This window comes from Poromitra crassiceps, assembly GCF_964638095.1.
Source record: "Poromitra crassiceps genome assembly, chromosome: 13".
Classification (NCBI taxonomy): domain Eukaryota; kingdom Metazoa; phylum Chordata; class Actinopteri; order Beryciformes; family Melamphaidae; genus Poromitra; species Poromitra crassiceps.
Window position 1 is genome coordinate 4,626,537 of NC_139644.1, and position 26,875 is coordinate 4,653,411.

At 46.0% G+C, this 26,875-nt stretch overlaps 1 protein-coding gene across 3 annotated transcripts in view; it reads right to left on the reverse strand.

Moving 5' to 3' along the window:
* glyr1 (glyoxylate reductase 1 homolog (Arabidopsis)) overlaps nucleotides 1-25,659 on the reverse strand; it is a 38,002-nt gene extending 12,343 nt beyond the window's left edge. Inside the window, exons 1-12 of one of the 3 annotated variants that reach the window (XM_083649877.1) lie at nucleotides 25,600-25,659; nucleotides 23,914-23,950; nucleotides 23,718-23,797; nucleotides 22,129-22,267; nucleotides 21,091-21,201; nucleotides 15,109-15,180; nucleotides 10,723-10,776; nucleotides 6,247-6,300; nucleotides 3,729-3,802; nucleotides 980-1,079; nucleotides 551-661; nucleotides 99-200 (exon numbers count right to left, since the gene is read on the reverse strand). In XM_083649877.1, the coding sequence (XP_083506003.1) occupies nucleotides 99-200; nucleotides 551-661; nucleotides 980-1,079; nucleotides 3,729-3,802; nucleotides 6,247-6,300; nucleotides 10,723-10,776; nucleotides 15,109-15,180; nucleotides 21,091-21,201; nucleotides 22,129-22,267; nucleotides 23,718-23,797; nucleotides 23,914-23,950; nucleotides 25,600-25,637 (972 nt within the window). In that variant the 5' untranslated portion in view covers nucleotides 25,638-25,659. The remainder of the gene's footprint in view (nucleotides 1-98; nucleotides 201-550; nucleotides 662-979; nucleotides 1,080-3,728; nucleotides 3,803-6,246; nucleotides 6,301-10,722; nucleotides 10,777-15,108; nucleotides 15,181-21,090; nucleotides 21,202-22,128; nucleotides 22,268-23,717; nucleotides 23,798-23,913; nucleotides 23,951-25,599) is intronic. The other 2 variants (XM_083649875.1, XM_083649876.1) reach the window with 2 other exon arrangements.
* Nucleotides 25,660-26,875: the final 1,216 nt, after the last annotated feature.

Consider the following 26,875-nt stretch of genomic DNA (forward strand, 5'->3'; position numbering starts at 1 on the left):
TGGTCTCTATGGTAGTGAGTCTACCTGTGAGAGCTCTGTGATGGTCTGTGAGTGTGTCTACCTGTGAGAGCTCTGTGATGGTCTGTGAGTGTGTCTACCTGTGAGAGCTCGGTGATGGTCTCCGGGTCCACGGTGGACATCTCTACATAGCATTTCCCTGGCCTGATGCCCTGCAGCACTCCACTGGGGCCCAACACCAACTTGACAGCAAGAAGCAGAGAGATCGACGGTGAACAAAACTAAACCAAGCACACTTGACGCTTTATTGTCACACAACACACGATGACATGCACTGATCACCCCACACACACACACACACACACACACACACACACACACACACACACACACAGTTTAATTTCCAAATTAATCATATGTCTTGTTCACATTTTGGGTCTTCTGGTGTGATGGTGATCTTTATGTTCCTTGTCTTGCTGTTTGATGATGATGATGATGATGTACAGAACTAATTTCCTAACAGACAATAAACACATTCATTCATTCCTCCACAGGCGTCTGAAGGAAGTCACAGGGCCGGGTCAGTACTCACGTCGCGGGCTGCCTTTGGGTCAGAGACACAGGAGAAGGTGATGTCGCACATGGAGACCACCTCTGCGGGAGTCCGGCCCAACCTGGCGCCCTCCTGGATGAACAGGTCACACTGGGAAACAACCACCAACAAGGGCATGACATCCAAGTGTGACTGTGCAGAGTTGCCTTTATTTCTGAGCCACACATCTTTGTAGCGATGACATCGTCTTGCTAGATTACAATGTCAACTATTTGTATACATGTCTACAATGCACTTCAATGATGCGACTAAGATGGGAATACTCCACGTTCTACTTCATTCGGGTTAAGGTCATCAGACAATGCTGTTCACAACATGGCATAATATGGAGTATTGTCTTAATCTGCTCAATACTGGAATCTTGCAGTGTAACGTAGTGTGACTGTGTGTTGACTTGACGTACGGTACCTTTTCTGCTGTGCGGTTCCACACCGTGACCACATGACCCATCTTCAACAGGTTGGAGACTATACCGCTGCCCATCAGCCCCAGACCCAAGAACCCTATTCTGAGGAGGAGACACACACACACACACACACACACACACACACACACACACACACACACACACAAATTATATACAGGTCCATTTCCCATGCCACATTTGATAGCACACTAGCCTGGGTAAAGCCAGCCTCCACGTGACCTCTATCTATGTGCTATCAGTCACTAGCGACTCACTAGTGACTGATAGCACATAGATAGAGGTCACGTGGAGGCCAATAGCACACAGCAGTAGCACCTGTTGGCCACACAGGGCCCAAGAGCCTGAAGATGATGAATTATTAACTTGTTTGTGAGGTTCAAACTACAAATTAGGAAAAATGGAGGGACCACTTAAATCAGCACACAGTTTAGAAGTAGACATTTTCTTTGTGGGTTATAAATGGATTCCAAGCAAATTAGACATTAAAAAATAAATTAAAATACTACAATTAAGAACAGGAGATGCTGACATTTAGTGAAGCTACTCTTTTCCATTTACTGTAAGCATAGATGCTCACAAGTCATTTTTGCATCCAAGTCCAGTCTCCAGTCTTTAATGCCTTGTTCACACCGTATGCCGAAGCAAAGCTCAAGCCAAGCTGAAGCTGAGCTCACGCTAAACCGGTCACAACAGAAACACTCTTTTCCTCAGCGCCTGGCTCGGAGCTGCTCCTCTGGCCCATCCTCCCCCCCCACAACTTGCATTGACTTCATGCCTGGCACATCGGCTGCACAGAAGCTGAAAATATGGGTTCAGCGTGGCTTTAGCGTGGCGTGCGGCTGGTGTAAACGGACTCGCCTGTTAACAAGGACGCCGACATGAAACTGCGTGGCTTCAACGTGGGATTGGCATATGGTATGAGCGTGCACTTAGCTAGAATTATCTGTATAATAAGACTTAGTAGGTTTTGTTTGTCATACCTGACATGTTTCAACTGCTGACTTCCTGCAGTCTTCTTCAGATGCATCTTTTAGCTATAGTCCAAGTCAAGTCTTTTCCAAGTCAAGTCTGAAGTCTTTGGTCACAAGTGCAAGTCAAGTCTCTTATGGATGAGCGTTCACCTGCTGCATGCCATCTGTTCTGCTTAGAACACTGCATAGCTAAAACTAAGGAATTCAAAGCATGTACTGTATTATTCTCACTCCTTATCTATTAGAATACAGTTTTCATCAGTTGACATGATTATTAGTAGACCTTTCCTTTATGTTAAAGGTCCCATTCCGTGCAAAAGCTGTTTTTACTTGTAAATGCATATATACTGCTGTCAGCCCTCCCTGTAATGAGTGGTCACAACCTCAGAACTGCCAGAGTTGGATTTGTCCCTATCCAGCTTCCCCCTGCAGTCTCCTTCAAGCCACGCCCCCTAACGCTCTGTTCCCCAGACGGGTATCGGGACGTCACGATGGTCCTCAAGCATACTGCGCGCGTCTCTCTCACACAAGCTACCTGCACCATTTTGTCTATAGCCACAAAATTAACACTTCTAGCTGGAGCGACGCCAACTGTACGTGATCCAGCAACTGCGGAGGTGCATTCGGTAAGTCTAGGCATTTTGAGATGTCCTCTTTAGCGTAGCAACCGTTAAGTTAGCGATAGCTCATTGCTAACGTTAGTTGTGAACACAACCTAGCATGCTGGTCCACAGACGTTAATCTGATTGGCCGCTGGGAGCTGGGGCGCTGGGGCTCTCCCTCAGCGGCCAATGGGAACTGTTAGTTCTGAATATATTATAGAAAAAGACCATTCTTGGGACGCAACGAGATGAGGAAGGGACAACTCCGTCACAACAAACGGGGTTGCTATATTTTCGACAAATTAATCCAGAATCATGTTTTATGGACCAGAGACACACGTTTTAAGAGGTTACAGCTGCACGAATTGGGACCTTTAATACACAGGAATAAATATTGTTCACAAGTCTCAGATTTCAAGTCCAAGTCAAGTCTTTGAGGACAAGTCTCAAGTCACTGTGTGTGACTTAGCCCTCGTTCACACCATACGCTGAAGCAACACTCAAGCCATGCTGAAGCCACGCAGTTTCATTTCAGCATCCTTGTTAACAGGCGAGAGCGTTCACACCAGCTGTGCTGAAGCAATCGCCCAGGCTTCTGTTCTATTTTCCAAGCATGAAGCTGCCAGGCATGAAGTCAATACAAGTTGTGGGCAGGGTAAGGCAGCATGAAGTCAATACAAGTTGTGGGCAGGGTAAGGCAGCACTGAGCGAGGCATGAAGTCAATACAAGTTGTGGGCAGGGTAAGGCAGCATGAAGTCAATGCAAGTTGTGGGCAGGGTAAGGCAGCATGAAGTCAATGCAAGTTGTGGGCAGGGTAAGGCAGCATGAAGTCAATACAAGTTGTGGGCAGGGTAAGGCAGCATGAAGTCAATACAAGTTGTGGGCAGGGTAAGGCAGCACTGAGCGAGGTGCTAAGGAAAAGAGTCCTTCTTGTGTGACTGGTTTAGCGTGACACTCAGCTTCTGTTCAGCACAGCTTCAGCTCTGCTTCTGAATAGCGCCTGGTGTGAACAAAGGCTTAAGTGCAACTCAAGTCCAAGTCTCAATTCCAAGTCTCAAGTCTCAAGTCCAAGTCCCAAGTCCCCATCTCTGACTGTTAGTAACTTATTTTCCTTTATTTTTGTAGAACTTTGTAGTGGTTTAAGGTTGTGTAATACCTTTTATCTGTGGGTGTGATGCTGCCGTTGATGGCTGTGCTGTCTGCTGCTTGGATAGATGTTGACCGTGTGTCCTGCACACAAGCAACACCACTGTCAGCTTCATGCACTGAAAGCACAAGCTACATGATGTAGCTATTCAACAACAAAAACATAAAGCACAAGCTACATGATGTAGCTATTCAACAACAAAAACATTAGGGATGCACCGATATGAAAATTTTGGCCGATGCCGATAACCGATATTAACATTGCTGTTATGTCCGATAACCGATATTTACCGATGTCGATATGATCTGTATAAAACCACATTTTTATGATCATCACATTTTGTACATACTGAAAAACACATGTTAACACTGAATTTGAAAAAGTTATGCATTTCTTTATTTGCAAAGCCTTTGGAAAAGCCCATAAATCATAGATTTACTGCATTATTTCATATCAATGTGAAGAATTTGGCTGATAATGATAACCGATATTAACATTGCAACATCTGACCGATACCGATATGACCGATATGTTAAAAAATCGGCCGATACTGGCCGATACCGATATGATTGCCGATATATCGTGCATCCCTAAAAAACATAAAGCACAAGCTACATTATGTAGCTATTCAACAACAAAAACATAAAGCACAAGGCTACATAATGTAGCTATTCAACAACAAAAACATAAAGCACAAGGCTACATAATGTAGCTATTCAACAACAAAAACATAAAGCACAAGGCTACATAATGTAGCTATTCAACAACAAAAACATAAAGCACAAGCTACATGATGTAGCTATTCAACAACAAAAACATAAAGCACAAGGCTACATAATGTAGCTATTCAACAACAAAAACATAAAGCACAAGCTACATGATGTAGCTATTCAACAACAAAAACATAAAGCACAAGCTACATGATGTAGCTATTCAACAACAAAAACATAAAGCACAAGCTACATGATGTAGCTATTCAACAACAAAAACATAAAGCACAAGGCTACATTATGTAGCTATTCAACAACAAAAACATAAAGCACAAGGCTACATTATGTAGCTATTCAACAACAAAAACATAAAGCACAAGGCTACATTATGTAGCTATTCAACAACAAAAACATGACCAACATTTAAGCTAAACGTGAGCAAAAATAAGACCACATGAAAAGTGAAAACATGGCAACTAAAATGCAAAATGTAGAGGAATACAAGATGCTACAAAACCTCTTCAACTGTGGCTAGTCTATACAGGTCGACTGTGGCTAGTCTATACAGGTCGACTGTGGCTAGTCTATACAGGTCGACTGTGGCTAGTCTATACAGGTCGACTGTGGCTAGTCTATACAGGTCGACTGGCTAGTCTATACAGGTCGACCTGTATACAGGTCGACTGTGGCTAGTCTATACAGGTCGACTGTGGCTAGTCTATACACGTTGTGCAGTGAAGAAACAAAGAATCTGGCTCAAAAGGAGAATGACAGAGGAACATTTGTTGTACCCCACAATGACAGCAAAAGGTTAAAACAGATGGTGGTGGGTGGGGGTATGGAGCAATGGCTCTGTTCAGTTGTGAATAGGGCAGTTTATAGTTTATGATGGTTGCAACCTACCATGACTAGAGATAAGTACCAAACTCTGTACTTTTACAGGTACTGACCGAATGAAGTCGGTAGTACAGAGTACCAGTTCACATCAAATCAACCTGAAGGCAACACGCGAGAGCAAGTTACGTCAGTACATCACCCTGCCTGAAACAAACAACAAACATGGCGGCGAACCGAAAGCGATGGCTATACTTTTCCAAGAGAAGACAACGCTCGCGATGCGACATGCAAAGCTGGCCAGGCAAACACCTCAAACTTGAGGAAGCACCTGGTTCTCAAGCACAAGATATTTTTAAATGCTGAAGACTGTACAGTTTTCGATAAATGAACGCAGCAAGCGGAGCCACCGCAGCTAACGTTGTTAGCACCACCAGCAGCAAGACGCCTACAGCTAGCACTTGGGCTGCAGTAGCTGAAGTCATAGACAATGATGATGACAAAACTCCAAGTGAGGCGTCAACTTAGACAACATCAGGCAACGTTATTTAATTAGCCAACGTTAGCTTGATAAGTTAATTAGCTAACATTAGCTTGATAAGGTAATTAGCTAACGTTAGCTTGATAAGTTGTTTCACTGCCATGTTGTTGTTGTTCGATAACGTTGGCCGTCTGCGGAGGTAGAGGAGGTACGCAGCAGGAGGTGGAATGTTTGAGGGGTACAGGAATTTGTAGAAGTTTGAGAAGAACTGCTTTATAACACAGGATAGCAAAGGGAAAGATGTCCAACAATGGTGGGTCAAGCTGTCTCTGGATGGAGCCCTGCTCACTGCTGTTCAAGCCATAGCTTTGGGATTCCTAACAGCCTTATGCATTCCTCGAGAACAGATTTGAACCTTTGACACATTTGAATAACGTGCTATTGATTGGCCCATAGGGTGAGTGCATCATTTGTGGGGGACATGATGGACTAGTTACTATACCTCTTCAACGATCTTCAGCCGCTTGCTAATGGGTTCCATTGATGAGGCTGTGGGCTGTGGGCAGAGAAGGGTTAGTAGATAAAAGAAGAGATGACACACACACACACACACACACAGTACAGATCAGAGCATAATGCCACGCCCACATTCATGTAGCCTGGTTTTAAAAACATCCTGATCACATGACCTCACATTAGTATCAGTCTGGGCTCCAATCCGTCCACAGTGTTTTCAGTGGGCGGTTGTACTTGCGCTGACAGACAACTGCTTCAGCCAATCAGCGTTGCCAAATAGACTCGGAAGAAGAATGAAAACGTCTTTTCCACTGAGAAACTCGCCTGGTGCATACTCTTGTTCTTGTTTATTTGTTGTTGAGGATTGATTTAAAAATGATTTTGCTTGTTTTTAAAGCATTACATGGTTTAGCTCCCTCCTGTCTTTGTGACTGCCTGTCTGAGTCTAATCCAAGTCGCTCCCTCAGGTCTTCTGCTGCCGGTCTTCTTCACATTCTAAAAGTGAGTGCCTGGAACAGGCTGCATCTATTGGCTGGAACAGGCTGCATCTACTGCCTGGAGCAGGCTGCATCTACTGCCTGGAACAGGCTGCATCTACTGCCTGGAGCAGGCTGCATCTACTGCCTGGAACAGGCTGCATCTACTGCCTGGAGCAGGCTGCATCTACTGCCTGGAACAGGCTGCATCTACTGCCTGGAACAGGCTGCATCTACTGCCTGGAACAGGCTGCATCTACTGCCTGGAGCAGGCTGCATCTACTGCCTGGAACAGGCTGCATCTACTGCCTGGAACAGGCTGCATCTACTGCCTGGAGCAGGCTGCATCTACTGCCTGGAACAGGCTGCATCTACTGCCTGGAGCAGGCTGCATCTACTGCCTGGAACAGGCTGCATCTACTGCCTGGAACAGGCTGCATCTACTGCCTGGAACAGGCTGCATCTACTGCCTGGAGCAGGCTGCATCTACTGCCTGGAACAGGCTGCATCTACTGCCTGGAGCAGGCTGCATCTACTGCCTGGAACAGGCTGCATCTACTGCCTGGAACAGGCTGCATCTACTGCCTGGAGCAGGCTGCATCTACTGCCTGGAACAGGCTGCATCTACTGCCTGGAACAGGCTGCATCTACTGCCTGGAACAGGCTGCATCTACTGCCTGGAGCAGGCTGCATCTACTGCCTGGAACAGGCTGCCCGCACATATTAGAGAAGCACCTTCTGTTGAGCGTTTTAAGAGGCACCGTAAATCTCACTTTTACTCCCTTGCTTTCAACTTAATCTTATTTTCTATTTTTAGCTTGCTTTTTATTTATGGTCTTTTTATTCCTTGTTTCTATTCATATTTAGCACCATTTTAAGCCTTCTGCCGTTATTATTTATTATTATTGAGTCTATTTCTACAATAACTGCACCTATGGCTGAAAAGGTAGAAACCATAAACCGTTGAGAAATATGGACGGAGTCACCGTGACATCACCCACTGCTTCAAGTGTGGTCGCTGCCATCTTTGTTTTCATATCGCAAATACTCTTGCTTCCACAATTTACTTTTCATTCATTCATTCATTTTTGCACATGCCAATAATTAGGGCAATATGGAATTTGATAATAAAAATGGAAACAACTGTAAAACGGAATATTGCAGGTTTCAACAATTTGGCTGAAATTCGATCAAAGTACAATATGTCTGATTAATTATCAGAATCAAACTTAGCTCTAGTTATTGTCGTAAATTTAATGATTTCATAATTGTAAAATAAGCCTAGAGAAATAATTCCATTTTGGATTGAGGTGTTTCGAGTCTCAAAAACACCCCGATCCCCAATCCAAAATAGAAGTCTTGCGTTGGACTCTTACGTCACCTCACAACTTGGTTGTCGCTTTCAGAAACATGTCAAAGAGGGTGTCTGAGAGAGTCAAGTCATCAAAAGAAATTGGGAAAATAAAATAAAATGGATTTTGGAAACAAATCTAAGTGATTTCATATGGCCCTGCTGTAACATACTCTGAATTCATCCAGTCTACAGAAAGTCACAAGTAATGTTAGTTAGCCTGATGGAACAGGAAGTGATGAAGTGAGACAAGGGAAGGAAATGGAGAAGTAGCCACAGGCTGTTACAGTTCAACTGTTACAGTTCAACTGTTAGGGATGAGATCTGTTACAGTTCAACTGTTAGGGATGAGATCTGTTACAGTTCAACTGTTAGGGATGAGATTGGTGGTGGCAGGCGTGTGTGATTTTGCACACATTGTTATGCACATGCCAGGCTAAAGCCTATATTAAGACAGTGAGTAATACTGCCAAGGCTAATGCAGCTGCAATACTGCCAAGGCTAATGCAGCTGCCTCTGCCTTCCGGGAGAGAGTCTGGCAGCGTAGATCTCCACTGTGGACTTGCAGGGGGGAAAATGCTCGGTATGGTTTAACCTAGTCTCGCTTGCCAGACTCTCTCCCTACAGCGTGTAGCAACGAGCTACCATTGTTGATGTTGTTTCACAGCAGCAGAGGCATTTCAGATCGACAGATTCGTCACGGAGGGAGCGGAAAGGAAATCCATATACGGCCGCAGCCGGTCAGTCAGAGCGGGTCGGAGCCAATGGCAGAGCTTGCAGGGAGCGGAAGGGGGTTTTCTTCCGCTGCCGACTGAAATGGACGCCACCAATGACAGAGCTGAGGGGACTGCTCCCTAGTCCGATACCTCACGAGTCCAACGACACCTCATGGTTTTGGGTTAGGGTCTGGGGGAGGTTAGGTTTAGGCGTGGGGGTGGGAGAGGTTAGGTTTTGGGTTAGGGTCTGGGGGAGGTTAGGTTTAGGCGTGGGGGTGGGAGAGGTTAGGTTTTGGGTTAGGGTCTGGGGGAGGTTAGGTTTAGGGTTAGTGAAAAACGGGGAATATAGAACCCGGAGAACATAGAAGCCGGGGAACATAGACATGATCCCCTGTCCAATGCCTCTTTTTTCGGACTCGTGAGGTGTCGGACTCGTGAGGTATCAGACTAGGGAGCATGCACCAGAGCTGATACCTGCAGCCTGTTTCCATGCAGCCAGACTTCTCTCCCAGAGGGGAAGTCTGGCAAGCGAGAGCAAAGAAGATGGGATTTCAACTTCAACTCAGTTCCTGTCATTTTGGCACGTGCGTTTTGCCATTGGCTTTCCACGGACACGCCCACTTAGGAGGTTTTCGGCAGGTCTGAGTCTATTGGAGTCAATGGGAAAAGTCAACGTGATCTCAGATTATGACAGATTATTTCACCCCCATATTCATTAAAGTAAATATTCGGCCCCTTCTCCGAAGCCACATATCTTCAGAATATTCTGACACTAAAATGGCATTTTTCAGACAGACAGATCAGGAGAACATTTTACTTGTTTCAAGACCTGTCTCTATCTCAGCAACAAACTCTCGTGAGATTTGGCAACAGGAACTCATGTTAGCAGGGAGCGATTAGCTAAAGCTAAAGCTGACGTTTGTTGATGTAGTAGCTAAATCTGTGGCTAGAAAAAATATTTTTTTTAATGGAATATCTTAGTTTCAACTGTATTGAGCTAACAACGGGCAGCTTTGTGTTTATACGTGGAGTTTGGGAATTATCACGATCGCCATTTCAAGTTAGCTTGCTAGGTCAGCACTAACCCCGCGTCACCAGGCACAGGTCTCTCACAACACTTCAGAGGAGAGGTCAGGTGACCACGTGACCATTTGGGAGAGTTGCAGCGACCATTTGCTAGAATTGGCGGAGCCTGCGGTGACCCATCTAGTAATAGAAGATGTATGCGAGACTAAGAAAGGGGTAAAGCAAGTTAACAGAGGACAAGGTGCTACAACAAAAACTGTTACAGCTGCAATGGTTAGTGTCATCGATCATCGATTAAGTCGATAACCGAAAATTAATCGCCATTGCCAACTTTTTCTTTATACCCGATTATTAGTTTAGATTAATTAGGGGAGGGGGGGGGAGACTTCTCTTGTTCCAGCTTCTTAAAAGTGAAACTTTGTTGGTGTCTTTAGTCTTATATGACAGTAAACTGATTCTCTTTGGGTTGTGGGCTCTTAGTCAGGATGAAAGAAGACATTTGAGGTCATCTTGGGCTTTGGGGAAAAAGTGATCGACATTTTTCACCATTTTATGACATTTTATAGACCAAATGACGAATCGATTAGTTGAGAAAATAATCAACAGATTAGTGGATAATGAAAATAGGGATGGAGCGATATGAATAGAGCCAGCGTGACGCATAGAGAGAAAAACACCATCATGTCTAAGATTAGCCAGAAGATCAAACTGAAGACAAGAGTAGGAGGGGAAAGTGAGATGATGACACCATGCTCAAAGCAAAACTAACTCAAACCAAACACCAGCTAAAGACTAGAGGAGGACAGCGTGCAGAAACCTCTCTGTAAAACCAAACAGCAGCTAAAGACTAGAGGAGGACAGCGTGCAGATGCTGAGCAGCAGTTCCCTCTTACCTTCTCAGACTGGCTGAGTAGGAAGTGGTGGAAATGAGGGTCGTCCTTCACGGGCTACAATGGAAGAAGAGTTCTGTTGGAAAGTATTCTTGGAGGACATGCAGTGACCTAGTAGACAAACTAGTGTGCAGACACCCTCTGGCCATAAGTTACATCCAGTGCAAGGGCCAGCGTTCTCTTTGCTTGCTTCTAGCACTCAGAATCTCCCTTTTTCTTTTCATGAATGACCACTGGGTGGCAGAAACACTTTGATGTGCTGACCCAGTGGTCATTACAAGAAAGAAAGGGCAGATTGTGAGTGCTACAAACTAGCAAAGCTAACGCTAGCCCTCACACTGGACCTAAGTTATGGTCCCTCGAGTCTCTACCGAGCAGTGCTGATACACCAGGGTTCCCATTATGGCTTTTCTGTGAAAGTCCATGACTTTTCATAAACTGGGAGCGCTTCCCTCCTAGTTTGTATTGTTTATTTGGGACGGCGAGCACCAAACAAGCATGTTCTCCTATGTCTGGAGAATATGATTTGTAGGCTGGGGCATCTCTGTAGCACCACAATGCTTCATTTAATACTGTGTTGTGGTACATTTTACATTCATCAAACAATAATTGCACGTGGGCATATTGCGATTAATTGTGCAGCCCGAGACTATACCTCTGAAAACTCCATGATATTCCAGAAATGCCATGATCAGTGGGAACCCTGCTGTATCTTAAAATGAAGACAAGTCAGTCAGCTTTAAGATGGCTTCAGTTGAATAGCAGTAACGAGAGCATACAGTAGCGCATTAGCTGAGCCTTTAGAATACTGGCTCACATCAACACATGAACTGTCTGAGAAGATAAGCAGGACTTCAAAGCAGTACAGTCTCCTTTTCACCCACTGACTAGAGGTGCACCAACAGCAACGTTTCACAGCCAGTACTACTGACTCTGAGTGCTTTGTCAATGAGATGGGATGACACAAGCACCCATTCAAGTACTACTCAATTTACAGTCATTCATGTCGCCTACTATTGGCCTATTATGACAATTACAGGAACAAATCCATCAATTCTATTTCCTTTGAGAAACCACCACCCATTGTTATTTTTTGTTCTCGCTTAAACCCGATGTTTTATGGTCACTCAAGATTCTCTGGATCACGTGTTGGCTTGGTTCAAGCCTTAAAACTCGTTATATTTGGATTGATCTAAATGTCTATGGAGAAAATGGATGTGGTGGAACTTACTTCCGGGGGAAAATGATGTGAGGAAATGTCACGTGTCTGTTGAGCTCTATACAAAGTAGCAAAGTGAAAATAAGAATATATTTGAGGGGAATGTGTGGTGATTGTAAAGTAAGTATCAGTGGTATCAGACCAGCTTGCTACAGATACCACTGGTGCACCTCTATGAAAACATGTCATCATCTACTCTCCCCAGTGCCCAGTGGAAAGTCACCAAACACACAACAAGCTATGCGTCCCCAGTGCCACCTCAGCCTTCTAACAAGCCATTTCACTCAACACAGTTTGATTAGGATTTCCAAAAAGAGCACCAATGAGCAGCATAAGAGCACCTGACGAGCAACATGTCTCTCATGGTGTAGTATGGGAAATGGGAAGTGAAACAAGTGAATGGACTGACTCGCTTTACGAGGATGGAGGTGGTGCACGGTAGCACAGCAACATCTCTCATCTCTGCCAAGCTGGAAGAGAAACAGCCCATTTCCTTGTTTCAGTTGCCACACTGCACGAGAAGTCCCAGCTGCCTCTACGCACCAACAGTGCCTAATGAGGTCCATCTAGGCCTTTTGGACTCTCAGTGCAATGGGGTGATTATTATTATAAAATGATAATTATTAAAATTATTATTATTATAAAATGTCGCATGAGATATTTAGAGAAATTTAAGATAGATAGATGATAGAGAGAGTACTTTATCCCCCGAGGGAAATTCTGGCGTTACAGCAGCAGCAACATCAATAACATCAATGACAGCAACAACAACATGACTTATGTCAAAACCACGCAAAGAGGCAGGTGTCGGCGAGAAACTTACAAAACAATATATTGAAATAAAAAATGACAGTATCTCCATATTGACACATACATATCAATACATATTGACAGGTATGGTCATTTGATGCTCTTTTTGGAACTCTAAACAGCCACACCCTGCTCAAATGTTTGCTAGAAAGCTGAGATGGAAGTGCAGTAGTGAAGTGGTTGGGTGTCTGGTGCTCATAGGAACATCAGAGTGTCTGGTGCTCATAGGAACATCAGAGTGTCTGGTGCTCATAGGAACATCAGAGTGTCTGGTGCTCATAGGAACATCAGAGTGTTTGGTGCTCATAGGAACATCAGAGTGTCTGGTGCTCATAGGAACATCAGAGTGTCTGGTGCTCATATGAACATCAGGGTGTCTGGTGCTCATATGAACATCAGAGTGTTTGGTGCTCATAGGAACATCAGAGTGTCTGGTGCTCATAGGAACATCAGAGTGGCTGGTGCTCATAGGAACATCAGAGTGGCTGGTGCTCATATGAACATCAGGGTGTCTGGTGCTCATAGGAACATCAGAGTGTTTGGTGCTCATATGAACATCAGAGTGTCTGGTGCTCATAGGAACATCAGAGTGTCTGGTGCTCATAGGAACATCAGAGTGTTTGGTGCTCATATGAACATCAGGGTGTTTGGTGCTCATAGGAACATCAGAGTGTCTGGTGCTCATATGAACATCAGGGTGTCTGGTGCTCATAGGAACATCAGAGTGTTTGGTGCTCATATGAACATCAGGGTGTCTGGTGCTCATATGAACATCAGAGTGTTTGGTGCTCATATGAACATCAGAGTGTCTGGTGCTCATAGGAACATCAGAGTGTTTGGTGCTCATAGGAACATCAGAGTGTCTGGTGCTCATAGGAACATCAGAGTGTCTGGTGCTCATAGGAACATCAGAGTGTCTGGTGCTCATAGGAACATCAGAGTGTTTGGTGCTCATAGGAACATCAGAGTGTCTGGTGCTCATATGAACATCAGGGTGTCTGGTGCTCATAGGAACATCAGAGTGTCTGGTGCTCATATGAACATCAGAGTGTTTGGTGCTCATAGGAACATCAGAGTGTCTGGTGCTCATAGGAACATCAGAGTGTTTGGTGCTCATAGGAACATCAGGGTGTTTGGTGCTCATATGAACATCAGGGTGTTTGGTGCTCATATGAACATCAGGGTGTTTGGTGCTCATATGAACATCAGAGTGTTTGGTGCTCATAGGAACATCAGGGTGTTTGGTGCTCATATGAACATCAGGGTGTCTGGTGCTCATATGAACATCAGAGTGTCTGGTGCTCATAGGAACATCAGGGTGTCTGGTGCTCATATGAACATCAGGGTGTCTGGTGCTCATAGGAACATCAGAGTGTCTGGTGCTCATAGGAACATCAGAGTGTCTGGTGCTCATATGAACATCAGGGTGTCTGGTGCTCATAGGAACATCAGAGTGTCTGGTGCTCATATGAACATCAGGGTGTCTGGTGCTCATAGGAACATCAGAGTGTCTGGTGCTCATATGAACATCAGAGTGTCTGGTGCTCATATGAACATCAGGGTGTCTGGTGCTCATATGAACATCAGGGTGTCTGGTGCTCATATGAACATCAGAGTGTTTGGTGCTCATATGAACATCAGAGTGTCTGGTGCTCATATGAACATCAGAGTGTCTGGTGCTCATATGAACATCAGAGTGTCTGGTGCTCATATGAACATCAGAGTGTCTGGTGCTCATATGAACATCAGAGTGTCTGGTGCTCATATGAACATCAGAGTGTCTGGTGCTCATAGGAACATCAGAGTGTCTGGTGCTCATATGAACATCAGAGTGTCTGGTGCTCATAGGAACATCAGAGTGTTTGGTGCTCATAGGAACATCAGAGTGTTTGGTGCTCATATGAACATCAGTGGAGTTTCTACTGACAAAGGGATGAGTAGATAATCACACTATTTTCATTTGACAGTGAACGGTTCCTTGACGATCACCTAGACATTAATCTGCATGTTTAAGAGCATCTTGTGCAGAGTGGTCATCAACCCTTGGCCTGGGGAGCAGGTTGGGCACATTCTACTATATAAACACACTCACAGAAAGCAGGTGATGACCCAGAAGATCAGAAAAAAATCCCCCGTTTCTGGGCCAAGCTCCCAGTCCCCCCTTGTGAGAGCCTTGAGATACAGAGTCGGTGACCACCTGGCTGGCATTCCCCTAAGTTACCCGCAGCTTCTGTGGTCGTGAGTGAACACCACACAGGTAAGAAAGGAAAGGCTCTGTGGCTGTTGGTGGGGTGCCCATAAAGCCAAAAGTGAAGGTAAGGCAGAAGAACAGCAAGGCAAAGCAGGCTTGGTTCACCTACACTGCATTCCCATTTGAATCCTGAACCTGGTCCAGCAGCACCCAGCCTCTCTGGGTCAGAGTCAGTTAAGTCCTTTAGGGGGGGAGAGAGACACACATTCACCTTGCAGTTCATAGGGCCAATGTGCAGACCGAGGGGAGGTTTCTCTGTTCAATATGGAGGAGTGACTTTGAGCCACGTTTTATAAACCCATGTAGCCCATCAAAACTATTCTTCTTCTTCAGGGTTTTGGGGAAACGGTGTTGCAAAAGATCCAACACTCTGAAGAATCAGAAGTGATGCTTACGTACCCTCTGTGCTCTGTGTACCCCTCTATCAAAGGCTGCCTGTAGTCTGATCTGCTCTGTGTACCCCTCTATCAAAGGCTGCCTGTAGTCTGAGCTGCCCTGTGTACTCCTCTATCAAAGGCTGCCTGTAGTCTGATCTGCTCTGTGTACCCCTCTATCAAAGGCTGCCTGTAGTCTGATCTGCTCTGTGTACCCCTCTATCAAAGGCTGCCTGTAGTCTGATCTGCTCTGTGTACCCCTCTATCAAAGGCTGCCTGTAGTCTGATCTGCTCTGTGTACCCCTCTATCAAAGGCTGCCTGTAGTCTGATCTGCTCTGTGTCCCTCTATCAAAGGCTGCCTGTAGTCTGAGCTGCTCTGTGTACCCCTCTATCAAAGGCTGCCTGTAGTCTGATCTGCTCTGTGTCCCTCTATCAAAGGCTGCCTGTAGTCTGAGCTGCTCTGTGTACCTCTCTATCAAAGGCTGCCTGTAGTCTGATCTGCTCTGTGTCCCTCTATCAAAGGCTGCCTGTAGTCTGATCTGCTCTGTGTCCCTCTATCAAAGGCTGCCTGTAGTCTGAGCTGCTCTGTGTACCTCTCTATCAAAGGCTGCCTGGAGTCTGAGCTGCTCTGTGTCCCTCTATCAAAGGCTGCCTGTAGTCTGATCTGCTCTGTGTACCCCTCTATCAAAGGCTGCCTGTAGTCTGAGCTGCTCTGTGTACCCCTCTATCAAAGGCTGCCTGTAGTCTGATCTGCTCTGTGTCCCTCTATCAAAGGCTGCCTGTAGTCTGATCTGCTCTGTGTCCCTCTATCAAAGGCTGCCTGTAGTCTGAGCTGCTCTGTGTACCCCTCTATCAAAGGCTGCCTGTAGTCTGAGCTGCTCTGTGTACCCCTCTATCAAAGGCTGCCTGGAGTCTGATCTGCTCTGTGTCCCTCTATCAAAGGCTGCCTGTAGTCTGATCTGCTCTGTGTCCCTCTATCAAAGGCTGCCTGTAGTCTGAGCTGCTCTGTGTCCCTCTATCAAAGGCTGCCTGTAGTCTGAGCTGCTCTGTGTCCCTCTATCAAAGGCTGCCTGTAGTCTGATCTGCTCTGTGTACCCCTCTATCAAAGGCTCCCTGTAGTCTGAGCTGCTCTGTGTACCCCTCTATCAAAGGCTGCCTGTAGTCTGATCTGCTCTGTGTACCCCTCTATCAAAGGCTGCCTGTAGTCTGATCTGCTCTGTGTCCCTCTATCAAAGGCTGCCTGTAGTCTGAGCTGCTCTGTGTACCCCTCTATCAAAGGCTGCCTGTAGTCTGATCTGCTCTGTGTCCCTCTATCAAAGGCTGCCTGTAGTCTGAGCTGCTCTGTGTACCTCTCTATCAAAGGCTGCCTGTAGTCTGATCTGCTCTGTGTCCCTCTATCAAAGGCTGCCTGTAGTCTGATCTGCTCTGTGTCCCTCTATCAAAGGCTGCCTGTAGTCTGAGCTGCTCTGTGTACCTCTCTATCAAAGGCTGCCTGGAGTCTGAGCTGCTCTGTGTCCCTCTATCAAAGGCTGCCTGTAGTCTGATCTGCTCTGTGTACCCCTCTATCAAAGGCTGCCTGTAGTCTGAGCTGCTCTGTGTACCCCTCTATCAAAGGCTGCCTGTAGTCTGATCTGCTCTGTGTCCCTCTATCAAAGGCTGCCTGTAGTCTGATCTGCTCTGTGTCCCTCTATCAAAGGCTGCCTGTAGTCTGAGCTGCTCTGTGTACCCCTCTATCAAAGGCTGCCTGTAGTCTGAGCTGCTCTGTGTACCCCTCTATCAAAGGCTGCCTGGAGTCTGATCTGCTCTGTGTCCCTCTATCAAAGGCTGCCTGTAGTCTGATCTGCTCTGTGTCCCTCTATCAAAGGCTGCCTGTAGTCTGAGCTGCTCTGTGTCCCTCTATCAAAGGCTGCCTGTAGTCTGAGCTGCTCTGTGTCCCTCTATCAAAGGCTGCCTGTAGTCTGATCTGCTCTGTGTACCCCTCTATCAAAGGCTCCCTGTAGTCTGAGCTGCTCTGTGTACCCCTCTATCAAAGGCTGCCTGTAGTCTGAGCTGCCCTCTATCAACACCCAGTCTAGCAAAGACTGAACTGAGCAAGGAGTGAAATCTAACACCACAGCAGGTGCTAGACACATGGGGCCCTATCTTCCGACAGGCGCTATCCCCTATTAGCACTTGCGCACCTGTTTGCGCATGCCTTAAGGCAGGGAAGATAGCAGTCCGCCTTGCGCCAGTGTCCAGGTGTTATGGCGAGTTTTGCACCCCAGCGCCGGCAGCATCCCCACCTGACGGGAGCATATTGTAATGATTTATACAGAAATGTAACTGTTTAAAAGTGATATAATTGTCTGGTAGACGTGACCTCCCTGATTTCTAAGGTAAAACAGCCCCAAAATATGATGGGGATGCAATTCTCGGCCAGGATGCGGAAACGTTCACGGCACGTGTCACAGACGCAAATTAGAGCCATGCCAAAATCATCTGCACCCCAAAATGCCTGCGCAAACGGGATTTGGCCGGTCTTAACTACCAGAATTATTCACAGGCGTGGCCAGGCAATCCTGGGCATTACATCAATCAAAACCAATCAGATTCCCGTCTTGCAATGGCTGTTTGCGCAAGCCATGCAATATGCTGTAATTCTCTCCATGCGTAATAGTGACTCACTCGTGCGAGGACAGAGGGAGTTTATTGACAGATCGTCTGTGGTGCCAACGACCCTCCAGCTGGTTATGAAGGTAAATAGCCTATGTCCATTGTCCAACAAGTTTTCTCAATTAATTTCCCTCTTTGCGATGTGATAAACGTTTCTCAGTGAGTTATAGTTGATTGCCTCACTGAATTATCTGCTAATACCCTATTTTAGCAGCATAATTTGATGTATTGGCGTGGCAAGGCTGTGCGTAATGACATATCCAAAAGGAATTCTTTTTTGCACTGCGCGCAAAGTAATTGCGCGCTGCTGATGATAGTATAATGCCATCTATCACCACATTTTTGCGCTGAAACGCCTGCTTCGGCATGCGGCAGCCTATGCCCAGTACAATTATCACAGGCATGCGCTTGTGTCCGCCCCCAATTTGCAATGCGCACACCGTTAAACGAGCGCAAACGCTAAATTAGTGCTTTTGGGAAGATAGGGCCCCATGGTGTGGTCTAGAGTCCTACTGCCCAGGGCTTGGTTTTCAAAAACACTTTAAACTAAATAAAACTAAGCCTACCGAGGTCATCAACAAATCACCAACCAAAAGTCCACTCATTTGCTCTACAGCTCAGTGACCAGGGAGAGTTGGCAGATATGTGGAGGGTCAAGCTTGATAGCCAAGAAAAGTTGACTATGGCTGAACAATTGTCATGGTCATCGGCTGTCAACAGCCAATCAGATGCTTCCGTTTCCCCTCAATGTAGCAGATGATTAGCTATGAAGTCATTTTAATGATTTATTTTGTTTGTGTTCAATTCATGCCTCCTACCCCCTGCTATTAGTGCCAACTCATCAAAACAACGCAACATTGTTTTCCTGTGAGCTTTTGGCTCCTCCCACAATCCATCAAAAATAGAGCGACACGTCAACCAGGTTGCTGGATGTGTGAAGACTCACGCCGTTACTATGGCTTCCAAACATGACTCAGCTCCACCACTGAACTGTGAAGAACACTTGTAGTTACACCAGTGTTGATGCAAAATATGCTACTGTTAAAATCCCTTTTCTACCCTTCTGTCTCAGCACTATGTGATAGGTGTGAAGGGTCAGAGGGTACACTGTCACACGCTTTTTGGTTTTGTTCCTCACTGTCCGGATTCTGGGACAAAATATTTGACTGGTATTCCAAGGCCTATAAAATAACCCTTCAGCCAGAGGCGGAACTCGCCATCTTCGGCTGTTCTGAATCTTCTTTGCTCCTCCCTATAGGCTGTACAACAGTCTCTGACACAGGGGACGACTGTCGCCAAGAGACTCATTCTGAAGGAGTGGAAGTACTCTTCACCTTCTTGTCAGCAGTGGCTGGCGGACATGGTTTGGGTTGTGCGTATGGAGAGACTCGGGTTCCTGAGGACCAACTCACTCAGGAAGTTCTCAACTATTTGGGAGCCGTTCCTGGCCTACTTTGACGAGGAAACGATGAATAACTCGCCCAGCTCATTTCTCGTGGACTCCCTGGACGCACAGGATTTAATGTACAGCATCTCTTACAAGCACGTATGCACCTTATTCTATATTCTATCTTGGTGAGTACCGTAAATTCCGGACTATAAGCCGCGGCTTTTTTCCCGTTTTTTGGCCTTTTTTGGCCCCTGCGGCTTATATAACGGTGCGGCTTATCTATGGATTTTTTCAAAAAAAAAAAAAAAATCTCTCTTTTTTAGCACTCTTTCTAACTATAAATCCACTTCTGTTTAAATTTCCTCTCTTGCCCTCTTTTAACAACATAACATAACATAACATAACACAACACAGGTAAGCAGAAAGAAAAAGACGAAGCAATCACCGCCATGAATGAGGAAATGACTCACCTGCTGGAGGCTGGAGATACACGGCTTGGGCTAAACTTTTACTCCGTGAAACACTATCGATTAAGTCCGACATCGCTCAGAGGTTTGAGCAGCTTGAAAACAAGTTTGAAAACGTGCAGAAGTCCATCCACTCAATCACTAAAGAAAAGAAGGCAACCGTGAACAGAGTTTCTAATGCGGAAAAGCGCATCAGCGCACTGGAGGACAAAAACAACACAGTGAGTCCGAAAGTGGATAAAATGCAAAAACAAATCGAAACCCTGCACACGCAGGTTGATGACTTAATCAGCAGGAGTAAAAGAAATAACATTCGCCTGATCAATGTAAAAGAGGGAGCAAAATCCTGTGTTACATCCTGGACCTGAAGGAAGGCGAGAAACCACCAGAGGTGGACAGGGCACACCGGGCGCCTCGGCCACGTCCAGACCCCGGCCTGCCACCGAGGGCCATCTTCATCTGCCTACTCCGCTGGCCCGACCGTCAACTCATCCTCCAGGCTGCGGGGAAGAAGCCCCTCACCTGGGAGGGTACGCGCTTTTTCGTCCGGCAGGACCTCTCCGCGTTGGTGCAACAGAAACGCGCAACATACAACAGCATCATCGAAAAGGTTAAAGTCAATGGATATCGCTTTGGCGTACTGTACCCAGCGAGACTCGTCATAACTATTGATGGACAGCGGCGGAACAAGAGCTCAAAGTGAAACTGCCGAATATCTTTTGAGTTGGACTGGTCAATAGTACTGTGAGTAACTAAAATAAAAAAATAAAAAACGGAATTCTCTCTTCTTTAGCACTCTTTCTAACTATAAATCCACTTCTGTTTTAATTTCCTCTCTTGCCCTCTTTTCACCACACCGCGGACACTGTGTGCACTGTAAAAAAAAAAAAAAAATACCATTAAAACACCCGCGGCTTATAGTCCGGTGCGGCTTATATAAGGAAAAAATAGTCAACTTTGAAGGTGCGGCTTATACACCGGTGCGCCTTATAGTCCGGAATTTACGGTAGTTTATATTCTGGTTTTCGTGGCGTTCAAGGATGCCATGTTCAAACTAAGTGGAACATTGCTTTAAAAGGCTATGCCCCTTTTGACACAAACAGTGCACCTTTTGGGAAATACCCTACTTAAGTAACCAAAGAGGTGATTGGGGAATTCACCCACGACAATCCTGCCTTCCCACTTGGAGGAATCCGTTTTGACTGACCTTCTCAGAGGGGTCCTTCAGGGCACTGAGGTCCTCGTCATCCTCCTCCAGTATCTTCAGTGGCTTGCTGGGAGCCTTCTTTCCTTTGGACTCTCCTTTGCCATCAGAGTTCTGTTAAACACAGTAGCATCTTGTAGTGCAGTCCTTGCATGGCACAAACAGGATAAATTCTCCTTTACCTCTAGTGGTGTGTCCCCAGCATGAGATGTATGGCGTTTATGGCTCATTTCCACCGCAGGTAGTAGCGCGATCCCGCTCCGCTCGACTCGATAAATTGTCTCATCCCACCGGTTTAAACTGTCCCAGCCCGGGTTGTATTGGGGTCGAGTCGTGCTACTTTTCGTACCTGCTTCGTCGAGGTTCTATTCTGTGAACCTGGGTTCATACGGTGACGTGAAAACATTGTAGACGACTGATTGGCCAGGCAGAATTGTGTTTACTCTATCTACTGACTGTCAATGCGCTGCATACCAGTTTAGTGGGCTTACCTTCTCTTCTGTTATGTTATTTCCATCAGTCTTTGTGTTGCTGCCTTCGCCTCTGGTGAAATAAAGTCGTGGCGGTGGTTTCAATTGTTTTCAGAGTGAAAAAAGTCCGCTGCTCAGCAAGCTCCTGTAGTTAGTTGAGCTGCAGCGCTCCGCTAGGCCGCAGCGGGTGTTTGGTGAAGCCGCGGTCTTGCCTGGTGAGAGGCCGCGGGGTACAGGGCAGGCTTCACTCTGTTGCGCCTCTTCCGTCCTCGCACAGCGCAGCGCATGCCTGAGTTTGACTAACTACAAAGTGATATCCATTCTCCTGGCCGATTGTCACATTCGCCCATGTACACTGTAGGTCATTTAGAGGCACCAGTATTTCATAAACAGTTTAAAAGTTCTGTGGATGGATTTAATTGTAACGTTATGTTATAGCCTACTTCGGCTATAAGCGAATGACAGATATGCGGGGGTGGGGGCGAAACGATTAGAGCCGAGTGGGGACGAGCTGTGCAGGGCTGTTAAATGTGGTGGAATTGAGCCATTAGACTTAGCGGACACCCCTCACCTGTTCTTTCCCCTTGGCTTTCTTTAGGAAGTCCTCCACCGCGTCCACTGCCTGCTGGAAGCGTTTGCCTTTGTTGATCTTGATCATCTCCTCCTTGTGGGGGTGGTAGGGCTTCAACTGTTCCACTTTAATCCAGGCACTGAACATGAACACAAACACAGCGCATGGTGGGCAGGGAAGTGGAGCTGAGAGCTCTGCCTACTGTCCAATGTGTCTATACTTACTGGGTTAGGGTTCAACTGGTTTTATGCTTACGCAACATCGTGTATGTTTACGCAAAATCACGTAAGTTTACACGATATCGCCAGCGCTGACTGCGCCGAGGGGTCGCCGCAGCTGGCCGTCCTATCGGCGCAACTCGGCGGAGAGGGGCGTGCAGCTCCTCGAAAATGTGACTCCGCGGCGTCAACGCAGACGTGACGTGACCAGCACCAGAGCTGTGATTGGCCATTGCCTTGGTCCGTGCACGTATCCACTGACATACTTGTGAGGAATGAGGAAACGCAATTTCCTCATTTAACAGTGCGTGTCCCTCATCTAGCAAAGCCTTCTGGAGGCTCACCGGAATGAGATTTGAAATGGAGGGACAATAAAATGTCCCCCCACCGACATGATTGCAAGTTCTCGGTAAACAACATGATAGTAAGTGTCATTATGTAATGGACATGAGTGCACCACAAGCCACCAGGTGTTTCGGAGGTGTACTGCAGCCTACGCGCCGAGTTACGTTCGAGTATGTACAGTCTCACTGTCGCCGCTAGTCGGCAGCAAGGCTCCAAGTTGAAGCTGAGCAGAACCCTGTCAGCGCCTGTAGGGTCCATACTTACTGCTGAGCAGAACCCTGTCAGCACCTGTAGGGTCCATACTTACTGCTGAGCAGAACCCTGTCAGCACCTGTAGGGTCCATACTTACTGCTGAGCAGAACCCTGTCAGCACCTGTAGGGTCCATACTTACTGCTGAGCAGAACCCTGTCAGCACCTGTAGGGTCCATACTTACTGCTGAGCAGAACCCTGTCAGTGCCTGTAGGGTCCATACTTACTGCTGAGCAGAACCCTGTCAGCACCTGTAGGGTCCATACTTACTGCTGAGCAGAACCCTGTCAGCACCTGTAGGGTCCATACTTACTGCTGAGCAGAACCCTGTCAGTGCCTGTAGGGTCCATACTTACTGCTGAGCAGAACCCTGTCAGCGCCTGTAGGGTCCATACTTACTGGGTTAGCGTCCATAGGGATGCACGATATATCGGCAATCATATCGATATCGGCAGATGTTAGTCATTTTTTTACATAACGGCATCGGTCCGATGTTGCCAAAATGTTCCCATTGAGAGGAAACATTGAGATAAATCTATGATTTATGGGCTTTTCCAAATGTTTTGGAAATAAAGAAATGTGTAACTTTTTCAAATCCACAGTGTTTACACATGTTTTTCACTATGTACAACATTTTATTATCATAGACATGTGTTTTTATACAGATCATATCGATATTGGTAAATATCGGTTATCGGCCATAACAGCAATGTTAATATCGGTTATCTGTATCGCCAAGATTTTCACATCGGTGCATCCCTAGTCCATACTTACTGGTCTTCAGTGCCAAAGAATTTCACAAAGTGGCATTTTTTGCCTCTTGGTTTTTTCAGGTCCTTGGGAGGGCTTACGACCTGAAATATGGATCAAACAAATCAAGTTTGTAAGTTTCCAAGCACAATCAAATGCAAGTGTTTATTTCCCTCTGAACAACAACATTGTAAGTGTTGACCCTGTCTTCACTTATTACCTTTCCTGGCCATGGTGGGTAGCGACCAAGTTTCCCCCTGAAATAGAGCGACACTTACATTACACTTATATTCCCAGAAGGACACGCCGGCCACACTGCATTCAGAAATTCGACAATTTCATGTTGCCTTGCTTGTCGGCTAAGGAAAATACCTGCTACAACACACTTCCAGACATTTTACAAATCGTTGCATTCTGGTAAATTGGTTGACATTTTATTTGAGTATTAAGCTAACTTTATTTCAAGCAAATTTCAACTTATTTTTTATAAAAAAAATCGCCCCCCCCCCCCCCCATTTTCTCCTCAATTGTACTTGGCCAATTTCCCCCCTGCTGCCCCGGTCAATGCTGCACCCCCTCTGCTGATCTGGGGAGAGCCATAGACTGACACCACGCTTCCTCCGACACATGCACAGTTACCAGGCGCTTCTTTTCACCTGACAGCGGGGAGCTTCACCGGCAGGACATAGCACATGGGAGGATCACGCTATTCCCACCAGTTCCATTCCACCCTGAACAGGTGCCCCGTCCGACCAGAGGAGGCGCTAATGCAGCGACCAGGACACATACCCTTCAATCCGGCTTCCCACCCGCAGACACAGCCAATCATGCCGGTATGGACGCCCGAGCCGGAGGTAACACGGGGCGCGAACCTGCGACCCTTGTGTTGGTAGGCAGGGAATCTACCGCTACACTACCTGGACACCCAATCAAATTGCACATCCAGGCGAAAACTGTCTGCACGGGAGCCTTGTGGAGGGGCGTGTCTGCTGATTTGACCACGGACACTCGCTGTCCTCACCGATGCGGGAAGCATCATTCCAGCTTAAATGTGTGATTTGGTTAAAGAGATAGTTCATAGATACAGTAGTTGGGGGGAATTTTACTGTTTATCCCACCTTCCCAGAGTCAGGAACAAATAAATGCATTCATTTCAGATAGACCTTCTTATGTATTTTGTTGTAGTCTGAAGTATGTCAAACAGCAATACTAGGCTATTGTTGAGTGTATAATATCCATATCCACTGTATATGGGATCAAATAACATAATGCTCCCGTAGATATTTTTCACTCAATTCCAGGAATTAAGTCAAACTAAGCAAGCAAACTAACGGGGCGGGCGGGCGGGGGTGAGGCCCACAGACTCAGACTTTGTAAACCCCTGGTAGATGGCAACTCAATGAAGACAAATAATGGTGTTTGCAGACTGCAGAGGAGATACCAGTTAGGCTCCTAGTCTTTAGCAGCCTGAAAGCTAGTTACGGTTAGATATCCATTTAGCAAACAGGTACAAGCTAAATCGCAAACCTTACAATTTCTCCAACATCACAAACCAACGTATAGGCGATGTAACGTTTAGCTACAGTCGCAAACAAGTCGACACAACGGTTTGGTTATAACGTTACTGTTATCGTAACTGTAAAAGGCAGGTTTGTGTGCATAAACATCCAACTGTGCATGGGTTCTACTCAGATATTGACTGTAGCTTAGCTAGCAGCTAAAGCTAACGACGTCAGCTCGGCTAGCTGTTTGTTTGGGTTTGACCATCACGCGATGTTTTCCCTGTTTAGAGACGCTTTAATAGCGACATTAAACCCTGAACTAACTGACACAACGCTGCATTATGTGATGCGACAACATGTGACACAAACACGAGTCATTAAGGATGTTAAACAGCGCATCTCACCACACCAGGTCCCCGATTCTCAGATGCACCGTCGCCATCTTACAACTTTAGTAAAACGTCGCACTGAATGAAGGGGAAAGACGACACACGTACGCACGCGCGCGGACACACGCACACGCACGCACGCACGCGCACACACACACGCGCACACACACACACACACACACACACACACACACACACACACACACACACACACACACAAACAATACATTTTATATATATATATATACAGTATATATACACACACACACACACACACACACACACACGCACGCACACGCACGCACACACACACACACACACACACACACACACACACACACACACACACACACACACGCATTATATATACAGGTCAATTTTCCCTGCCACATGTTATACCCTTATATTTACAGTCTATGGTTATACCACACAGCAGTAGCACCTGTTGGGTACACAGGGCATTGCCCAAGAGCCTGAAGATGTTGCCCTATGTCTCTATAGCTATAGACCATCTTAACTGGACCTGGAACCTACCTACATGAAAAGAGGCTCCAGTACCATTTATTGACAGAAAGTCATGGGTCATTCATGGTCCAGCCAAACTTATTTTATAGGCCAGTGGTTTCTCAAAAAGGGGAATATTTAATTTTCACTATAGGCTATAATTCCATCACTAAGAAACACAATGACAGAATGTGTGACTAATGGGTTTCATACACTTTCTGTAATAAAACATCTTCAACAAAAATCTGATGGAACCATCACCATCTGATGGATATAGATTGTGGAACCATTGGCGCACGTTTGTTTGTTTGTTTGTTTAGAATCTGATCTTTGTGGAATGCATTTTTGGTGTTGCTTGTATGCCTTATTTATTGTACTGTGCTGTTTTATTGTGCTTTGGGTCTGAAATAAAGGATTTAATTTAATTTAATTATCAGGTGGGGGACCCTGGGAACAAATTGTATCAAATGGGGTTCCAGGTTCTAATCTGTCTCAGTTTAGGGGTCCTGGCTTGACATGAAACATTTTGAGAACCACTGTATAGGCTACAGTTGTGGCATTTTGTCTTCCCTGTCCGGCTGTCCCCCGACAGCTTGTGCATAACTTTGTTGCAATTTGTTGCAGTTTCAGCTTCAATTGAATGTGAGAGTGATCTCTTGAATATTTCTGTTAAGTGTGGTCTGATTATTTGTGCATGATTAAACTTGATGGCTTTCGTGTGGTTATATGCTATGTTGTTTTTAAGGTGTGGGGATTGGGGGTGCATCAACCCAGTCAGTATGTAGAA